This window comes from Macrosteles quadrilineatus, unplaced genomic scaffold, assembly GCF_028750875.1.
Source record: "Macrosteles quadrilineatus isolate MER2022 unplaced genomic scaffold, UCM_ALF_1.0 Scaffold_57__1_contigs__length_777910, whole genome shotgun sequence".
Lineage (NCBI taxonomy): Eukaryota > Metazoa > Arthropoda > Insecta > Hemiptera > Cicadellidae > Macrosteles > Macrosteles quadrilineatus.
In genome coordinates this window covers 168,856-179,083 of record NW_026542650.1, presented here as the reverse complement: position 1 = coordinate 179,083, position 10,228 = coordinate 168,856, and the positions used below count along the sequence as shown (strand labels likewise).

The following is a 10,228-nucleotide window of genomic DNA, read 5'->3' as shown; positions in this document are numbered from 1 at the left end:
TTAATATTATCAACTCTTAAACCAAAATGTAAGGAACGTCGTCCACTCACCAATAGTGGGTCTGTACCCAACTTACACCAACACTTGGCGCGATCACACCACCAACGTACTCCGACACCACTGTCACGTACACTCCTCTCTACGTACACCACCGACGTATCCCAGTCGTCTCCACAAGACACCACACTATCCTCACTGTCCGGGATCCACGACTCGAATCTCCTTCTCGGCTATCCGGTAGTCCCAGGATACCCAAGCTTATCCGAACTGATAAGCCGGGTCAAAGGGCGCTAGCCAGGTTCGCCGCCACCGCTTGCTTACCTCAACATTCGCGCGGCCAAATAACAAAAATATACCCCCCCTAGGAAAAATAACTCGTTACACTGATCTCTTTTCGCTGAAGGAATCTCTTTACTTTACTGGGTTTATCACCTCAACTTTTCCTTTTTATTGGAATATGAAACATGAATGAATATGAAGGAATATGAAGCATCCTCCTGTGCTACAAATAAATCAGGGGACAATGATGTTCCCCTCTCTTATAGATAAGCAAAGATTGGCTGCAGAATTCATCCCTTCTCTGCTTCTTTCAACGAATTCGGAAAACCGATGTGACCTTCTACTTTGATTTTGGGTAGCATCCACTGTAGATATCTTCATCCCCATTGGACCAGTCAATGACCTCCACTGTGCATCGCATCTCTTCTAAAGGAGATTTTTAGTCGACATGCTGAAACATTACCAAAACCATTAATGCTCTTTATACAACGAGACCGGATAAACAATCGTTAATTGTAGACGTCCCTACAACACACTGACAACACTCACATCAAGAATCACAGAAGTTCACATATTCTACGACTATCATGTAGATTACGTTCCATTTAACGACAAAAATTGTATTGTAAAAAATGTATTGTAAGATAAAACCAGTACTTATCTTTTGTTTTCAAGGTCCTACACAGTTTAATGTCAACAAGTCCTCAAGATAAACAATGGAATCTTGCATCAGAGACACATCCTGAGGTATATTTGTTCTAGGCCTTCTAACGAAAAGATCATACATGTCTCCTTTTTGTCCTTCAAAAGTACAATATAGCACACTATATCCCCAATAGTAAATATACAAACGAAATACTGTTTTTAATGGTATGAAACCGAACTTTTAATTTTCCACATAATTGTATCACCAACGAAATAGATAAGTATGCGACTACTAGTTTTAACAACAAAATATTTATATAAAATCTACATACACAATACTACTGAATAAAATACAAACTTACCAATTGAAAGGTTTGGTGTTTAGCATCGATGACAGGTTACCAGATTGTTAAAAAGTTTTCTTGTTGTTCTCTCTTGTTATAGTGAATGTGTTTCTTCGTATTGAGTGTTAACATGTTCAATATATTTTTTAAACAAGGAAACCTCTTGATCACGAAAAACCCCCTCAAATACAGGTCTCATTGAAAACTTGTCTAGGTAAATAAAATAAGCCAGCAATTTCTATAGTATAAAACAGACTTTGCGATAGCATTTACAACCCTTGTCTTTCTTATTTTCTTTGGTTAATAAATCAAAGAATAATAATAAATACTAATATATTAATTAAACAAAGAATAATATAAATAATAATAAATAATAAGAAACAATAAATAATATAAATAATAATAAATAATAATAAATAATAATAAATAATAATAAATAATAATAAATAATAATAAATAATAATAAATAATAATAAATAATAATAAATAATAATAAATAATAAATAATAAATAATGAATAATGAATAATGAATAATGAATAATGAATAATGAATAATGAATAATGAATAATGAATAATGAATAATGAATAATGAATAATGAATAATGAATAATGAATAATGAATAATGAATAATGAATAATGAATAATGAATAATGAATAATGAATAATGAATAATGAATAATGAATAATGAATAATGAATAATGAATAATGAATAATGAATAATGAATAATGAATAATGAATAATGAATAATGATTAATGAATAATGTATAATGAATAATGAATAATGAATAATGAATAATGAATAATGAATAATGAATAATGAATAATGAATAATGAATAATGAATAATGAATAATGAATAATGAATAATGAATAATGAATAATGAATAATGAATAATGAATAATGAATGATGAATGATGAATGATGAATGATGAATAATGAATAATGAATAATGAATAATGAATAATGAATAATGAATAATGAATAATGAATAATGAATAATGAATAATGAATAATGAATAATGAATAATGAATAATGAATAATGAATAATGAATAGTAAATAGTAAATAATAAATAATAAATAATAAATAATAAATAATAAATAATAAATAATAAATAATAAATAATAAATAATAAATAATAAATAATAAATAATAAATAATAAATAAAAAATAAAAAATAATAAATAATAAACAATAAATAATAAATAATAAATTATAAATTATAAATTATAAATTATAAATTATAAATTTTAAATTATAAATTATAAATTATAAATTATAAATTATAAATTATAAATTATAAATTATAAATTATAAATAATAATAAAAAATAACAATAAATAAAAATAAATTGTAGCTTGGACTTTCATTAAAGACAAAATATTGGCATGATTAATAAGTTACTTTTGAAGAAATAAGGGAGAACTTCAACAACAAAAATTAACTGTCCTTTCACCAAGAGCTACCATAACTAGTAAGCACATAGAACTACTTACTTTGGAACAACCTACATAATGTGTTTTATTATAATACTATTCTCACCCTATGACCTTTCACTTATGATTATATGTTAATAGCAAAGTAATAGCAAAGTAAAATGTAACTATTTTAGCAGTTCATAGCAAATTCCCAAATGCCACAGGAGAAAACATTGAAGATGTTGTCTTAAACTGAATGTGAATTAACTGATCAAACCACTATTTTTCATACAGTAAACAAGTATTTAAAATACGTTTTCCGTACATGTTACTTTATGCAAACCAAAAATATCCTCTTCACTCCTTGGTACACACAAAACAATAATTACGTTTATCAATAACGTGATAACTTTAATTTAATTTTCAACTGCTTTAATAAACTAGGGTAATTTACATTTGTTAGTGTCAGAGCGATCCGTTACAGTTTTCGCAACACGCAAGTCATAGTGTGTGAAGATACACATTATATATATTATTCACACATTATAATATATGACTATTGCATGTTGCGAAAACTTCAGCAAAACATGAAGCTGATTAAAACTTATCATTCTTGAGTTTGGTTAGTTGCGGAATACGATCACAAACTCAACGAACATTTGATTTTCATTAACTAAACATAGATTAATACACGAGATACGGTTCCCGGTTAGAATTATTATTTTTCCTACAGCATTAAATCGTCTTGGATCTTAACTATTGAAACCATTTAAATAGGTTCTTATTAATTTATTATACGCTTCGAGGTTGAACGTTGGCCTTACGTGCTTATTTCACAGCAAAAAAAGGTACCCAGGAACTAATTAGTCACATCAAGTTTAATTCGTACTGAATAATCGAACAAATCAATCGAGATATGCTTAAACAGTTCAAGATATGTAACACACATTCCCTGCTAATCAATTCTTATTATAACTCGGTATTATAACAGGTGTTCATAAGATGCCCTATTACGGTACATCTGATAATTACAGTTTATAATTTCAACCATGAAGCCGAGTTTATCCATCCTGCTCAGCAACAATCTACTTTTTTTTACTAGTTGTCCTCAACCGATCTCCGACGCTCAAGGATGGCTCCGGAACGTCTTCATTCCACTGGATTACCCACAATTAACTTCATCACACGCAGAAATTGTAGGCTACACTTGACTGTGTGGCCGAAAATGTACACAATCATTGACCATTGCATGTTTGGGTTGACTGTATACTTTAACTTAAAATTACTTTTATATTGAGCTATTCATTATGTGTTGCGAATTAATAAAAATTATTTATGTCGAGTTCTTTATTAAAACTATCTTAAAATTGTGGCTTAAAACGACCAGTAAGTTTACTTGTGAGGTGAGAAGCGAGAAGGTTAAAACTATGTTTTTAGGCGAGAAAAACTGTCTCTGTATTGGAGTTCTTACTTCATTGAAAAAGAAGATGATTTAGTTTGGTAAAATTCTTATAAGGATACGTACATACGTACAGTTGTACTAAGAACTTTAACATTCATTGAAGGGTTGGGGTGTGAGTGAATTGACACAAAATTGAATTTGGAAACTAATACTTCCAGTGGAGTTGGGAATAGAGTTTCTGTTGCAAATCGTATAATGTGTGAAGATATCCCTCTATCACAGGTTCCACAAAATAAATTATGAGAGAAAATGAACGTCACAAATGAATAAAATCTCATTGTTTCAATTAAAAAAATATTGTAAAAATGTAAAACAATAACTGAAAAAATATTCATCTCATTCTGAATGGAAAGGAGGTATTAAATTTCAAAATAGCTTGTAATCTTAAATCTTATGATATTAATTGCTTTAGGAAATTGAACGCTAAGCTATAACACTTTTTACACAAATGAGAGTTAAAAAAATGTTCAAACAATACGTATTGAATGAAATATTTATTATTGTCATTGCATTTATAATATAATTTTTATAACTATTTTTTTCAGATACAGTTTTTGAGTGTGTACGAATACACACTCCAAAGTTATAGCGTAGCCTGTTATAGAACAACTAACAACTCAGTTGAAATAAGCTACCGACAGAGCTTGCTGATTTCACTTGAATAAATCAAATTAGTACGCTGACTAGAGACGAAATCATCCTAATATGTTAACATTTTGAACATTGAAAAGACATGAATATAAATTTGGACACCGGCATACTCTATTAACGACTAAAACAAGTAATTTTTAATAAGGAATTGGCTATAGTTATTTGTGCAACTAGTGAGAAAAGTGAGCAATTGACTCACTCGAGAGAAATCCTTACTCACGAGCCGTAGGCGAGTGAGGAATGGTTTCTCGAGTGAGGCAATTGTACTTTGAACTGGAGTTGCACATTATACTTTTCCTACAGTTACCATAAAACAAATAAATTTGTGAAGAAACATAACCTATTTTTACACAGAAGTGAACTTTTAATATAACATTTAATGTGAAGTGACAAATACAACAGTACAACAGCTGACCAGCTGATTTACAGCCAGTGCTGCCAACGTATTTCGCGCGCATACGACGTTGCCTGCATGTTACGCGCTCACTATATCGTGCCTTCACGTTGCAAATATGGAGTGAGACAAAGTAATTAGAGTGAGACAATGTTAGCTTTGTCTCACTGATGAGCGAATTGGCCACTTTGCTTTCTCAAATCAGTGAGAGAACATGTACAGTGTTAGGTAACTGTAGGAAAAACCTAGTTTATGTTCTTAAGATACTTTACAGACAGTCTTAAAGGCCCATCGGTTTAACAATGGTTCATAGTGTATATTTGGCCCAGTCGGTAGCTTGAATAGGCTACTTTGAAAAAAAAAACCAAAGGTGCATAGGTTTGTGTCTTGGTGTTACTTACCCACATTTAATATTTCAATGTATTCTTGTTCTGGCTTGACTCACCCCTTGCTTTGCTGGATACATTTCTCATAGTAATGTGAGACTAATGTGGACGAGAAAATTAAAAATTAAAAATTAAAAATTACCCATTACATTTTCAAAAAGTACCTATGTTATAATCCCCAGTGCCAACATTTCTTTACAATAAAACATTGTTTCCATAAGTTAGAGCGTCGAGCATTAGAAAACAAACTGAATTCTAAATATATTTGATCTCAAAACAATTCTCTTACAGATTGTGTAAATTGACAGAAAAAAAAAGACCGGCACATTCCCACGCATCACCAGTCACCCTTTCATTTCTGAATTGCATCACAAAATTTATGGCAGAATTTATCGACACTCTATTAAACCCCAAATTAGGATTGAGTGTAAACCAGAACAAGTTGTAAGTAGGTTGAGCGACCGGTTGCAGATGATACGGATGACGTCATTGCTGGACTTGTGTATCTGCTCCAGAGTAATTATAGTGATGGGGGAAGTGGTATGATGATACTGTATATAAGTGCGGTCACTCTGAGATCAGTTGTCAAATCATCTCTCAACATGCAGTGGAAGACGGTAAGTTTGCTAATGTGATGTGAGAGTGAACCATAGTAGGTGGTATTGTGTGGTTTCAACTATTTTTTTTAGTTTATTCGCTTATAAATATTTAGTATGGTTAAGTAAAGTAGTAGGAACATTGAGATTTCATTATTGTACTTCGGTAAGTACTTCTTGGCAAGAAAGTTTTTAAAATACTGTTGATGCTAAGGGGAAAACTATTTTTTTTTTATATAGCAATAGTAATAAATTATATTTTGTTCCAGTTTTAGAAGTTTTTTATGTTCATCCTAACTTTTAAATAGATTTTTAAATTTCATAAATTATATCGATTATTGTAAAAAGACAGTTAACAGATTTTCTTGACCATCTTATATATGATATGTTCGTACTATGCTTACGCATGTTTACACACGTTTTAAAGTACTGTAAGTAAAAATTATTTAGTTTTAGAAAGTTCAAATCGTTTTCCTAATTAAAATGTAAGATTTTTTCTCTTAATTCACTATTACGATTTTTAATGGTTTACATGTTACGTACATCTATCTACAAATCGTTTTTAGGATTAGATTATTTTATGTTGGATTTGGTTATTTTTAGTTTAAGTCCAAAAACGTAACCTAAAACTTTAATTGTATTTTGTTATATTTGAATTATATATTGGTTTATAAACTAAAAAAAAAAGTTTATAAACTGGTCAAATCGTGAAATGGAAAGGTTCCAAAACATGTTTTCTTATTATTTTTAAGTATGCTACAATAGAAGCATTTTATGTCAATAAAGTAAAGAAAACAACCCAGGTGTTTTAAAAATCTAAAGAAAACTTACATTAACTTTAACTTGAATTTATCTTGAAGGCTATGTGGGTACTATAGTTAAAAATCACTTTTGTTTTAGCATAACGTAGATGAGTTTTTACCTTAATTGACTAAAATTATAGCTACCCTTTTAATTTAATATCAATTATATTGAGCTAAAACAGATATGTGTTCTTCAAATTTTCCAAAATTATAGAATTACTGTCACAAACCTGGGTAATTAACTCAAATAGAAGCAAGCAAACGCATCGGAAAATTGTTTTAAAAATTTAGTTGTACTGCAAAATATTAAAATAGGCATAAAATCAAATTAACTTACATTTAAATCGAAGAAAAAACTTTGAAAAATGATTTTTTTCAGGCTATGATCGTCCTTCTGGCGGGGGTAGCAGCCTCTGCCGGTCTTGACAGCAACTACCTCCCTCCTTCTGGTGCCGCGTACTCGGGAGGTAGAGGAGGAGCGGGTGGAATCACAGCTCCATTTGGAGCCAGAACTGGAGGATACGGTGGATCTTCCAGTGGAGCTGGGGGATACGGTGGATCAACTGGTGGTGCTGGAGGTTACGTTGGATCTGCTGGGGGCGCCGGAGGATACGGTGGATCTGCCAGTCGCGCTGGAGGATACGGTGGATCAGCTGGTGGAGCTGGAGGATACGGTGGATCAGCTGGGGGCGCCGGAGGATACGGTGGATCAGCTGGCGGCGCTGGAGGATACGGTGGATCAGCTGGTGGTGCTGGAGGTTATGGTGGATCAGCCAGTCGTGCTGGAGGATATGGTGGATCAGCTGGTGGCACTGGAGGATATGGTGGACCTGCCGGTGGTGCTGGAGGATACGGTGGTGGTGCTGGAGGCTATGGTGGTGGCGCTGCTGCCATAATTCCTATCATTTCCTACGAAAACAACCCCAATCTTGGAGATGGATCTTATTCTTGGAGGTGCGTATGTGATTTTTTTAATAATTATTTAAAGATATATGTATTTTTTTTTCAATTTCATAATACTTCTCCGAAATGTTTTACATTTAATGATGTTTCTTCATCACATGCCTACTTTTTGACCCTTACTTCTGTGACCCATTGAAAACCGTCTGCTCCCATACTCCTTAGGTTCTTTGTAACTTCGTCAATCCATCTAATCCTTGTTCTTCCTAATGGCTTCCTGCCCTCCGGATCACATATGTAAGAAAATTCAACTTTATGGAGAGTTTCCTTGGTTGTAAGAACAATTAACTAAAAAGGTTCATAATAATAACCACTAAGATCTTGCTCCTAGTCTTTATTAGTTTAATATATTTTAAACTAACACTTAACACATAAAAGATTTATTACTGACATATCCTTATTCTCTAGAGTATATTTATGTAAGCAAACCATTACGATTCTTTTTGCAAATAGGTACGAAACTGGCAACGGTATCAAGGCTGATGAGGAAGGGTATTTGAACCCAGGTGCACCCGAAGGCCCTGGAGAGACTGCTAAGGGATATTTCTCCTACACATCCCCCGAGGGTCAGCTGATCTCGTTGTACTACACAGCTGACGAGAATGGCTTCGTACCCCAGGGTGACCACCTCCCCACACCCCCTCCCATCCCTGCTGAGATCCTCGAGTCTCTGGCGAAAAACGCAGCTGACGAAGCGGCTGGTATCTACGATGACGGAAGTTACAGGTAAATATTACGTTCGGACCATTTGTAAATATGACACGAATACCTTTATACAATTTAAGGCTTTTATTATTTATGTCCACACTTAGGTGCACATTTTCAACTTAAGTATGAATATGAATACAATAAATGCTAAATAAATATTGCTTTCAAAGCATATTCCCTCACGTGCCATTTGGTGTTCTAACACATAAATCCGTTTTTCTTTTCTTTGTTAATTACGTTATTTTTACAATAAAAATTTAGATTAAAGTAAAGAGGTTTATTGTGCTCTATGACTCTTGATCTAGCAAAATGTATGCATAGTCTTATTTAACGGTGAAGTCATGGTATGTAAAAATGGTTAGTAGCAACAAATGCTTTACTTAGTCTCTCATCATAGGGAAGAGAGTGCCACTGGAGGCTATGGAGGCGCTGGTGGTGCTGGTGCCGCTGGAGGCTATGGTGGCGCTAGAGGATCTGGAGGCTATGGTGGTGCTGTTGTGGCTGGAGGCTATGGTGGCGCTAGAGGATCTGGAGGCTATGGTGGCGCTGTTGTGGCTGGAGGCTATGGTGGCGCCAGAGGATCTGGAGGCTATGGTGGTGCTGGTGGCGCTGGAGGATATGGGGGCGCTAGAGGCTCTGGAGCCTATGGTGGAGCTGGTGGCGCAGGAGGATATGGTGGCGCTAGAGGAGCTGGAGGCTATGGTGGCGCTGGCGCCACTGGAGGATATGGTAGCTCTAGAAGTTCTGGATACTCAAGTCAGGCGGCGTACTAGTGTTACTTGTAAGAATATATTTTACTCCTTCTTCATACTGCCAAACACTATTAATATACATTTGAACTACATAATTATTTATCCGACAAAAAGCCATTGTATTATACTATACCCCTTATATCAAACTTCTTTAAAGAAATCATTGATGCTATTTCGTTCATTACTCATATTAATTTTCTCGTTCACTATATGTACTGTCTAGTGATAAGGCAGTATTAAGTCATTTGTGTGGTGATATATGTTTTGTTGTATTTCGTTTTAATGTTTTTGTTACATGTATGCAACGGGTATTAACTGTAAATATGTTTAAATCGTTTATGTATAAAGCAAATTGTATATTATGAAATGGAAATAAATGTCGCAAATTTAAATGATTCTGTGGTTTTATTACTTGTAACTTTGAATTCCTATTGAACAATTGTACCAAAGGTCATGAGATGAATGCATTGTGGCATTAAAGAGTCTTCTTACTTAAAAAAATCTTTCAAAACAGTTGTCTGTTACATTAAGTTGTCACCTTGCCAGACAATGCAAACAATGATATCTTTTAATTATTTAAGCTATTAAATTTGACTTAGAAATAATAAATGGGCCTTTTCATACAGCATAAATGCATCTTTTTTACTGTCACTTGCCAATTTTAAAAGTCTCACACGGAAAAATACAATCTTATATTAAAACAATCATATAAATGTCACACTAAATTAACATCACTATAAAAATATAAATTGACATTGTTCAACATATATACGCATTAAATAAATTGAGAACACACAGTTTCTTATTTCACTTTCCAAAACGCAT

At 33.0% G+C, this 10,228-nt stretch overlaps 1 protein-coding gene across 2 annotated transcripts; it reads left to right on the top strand.

Moving 5' to 3' along the window:
* The first annotated feature begins 6,177 nt into the window (after positions 1–6,177).
* LOC128981919 (pupal cuticle protein 36a-like) lies at positions 6,178–9,552 on the top strand. Of its 2 annotated transcripts, XM_054400913.1 has the most exons (5): positions 6,178–6,201; positions 7,363–7,639; positions 7,742–7,937; positions 8,397–8,669; positions 9,049–9,552. In XM_054400913.1, exons 1-5 carry the CDS (start codon positions 6,187–6,189, stop codon positions 9,422–9,424), a joined length of 1,137 nt encoding a protein of 378 aa, XP_054256888.1. In that variant the 5' UTR covers positions 6,178–6,186; the 3' UTR covers positions 9,425–9,552. The 2 variants fall into 2 exon arrangements, with proteins under 2 accessions (XP_054256888.1, XP_054256887.1); XM_054400912.1 differs by having other exon boundaries at positions 7,363–7,937.
* The last annotated feature ends 676 nt before the right edge of the window (positions 9,553–10,228 follow it).

Excerpts from the sequence above, each read along its gene's own strand:
- LOC128981919 (XM_054400912.1), top strand. Across the intron at positions 7,938-8,396 it reads GATGGATCTTATTCTTGGAG|GTACGAAACTGGCAACGGTA; the intron begins GTGCGTATGTGA and ends TTTTGCAAATAG. Across the intron at positions 8,670-9,048 it reads TACGATGACGGAAGTTACAG|GGAAGAGAGTGCCACTGGAG; the intron begins GTAAATATTACG and ends CTCTCATCATAG.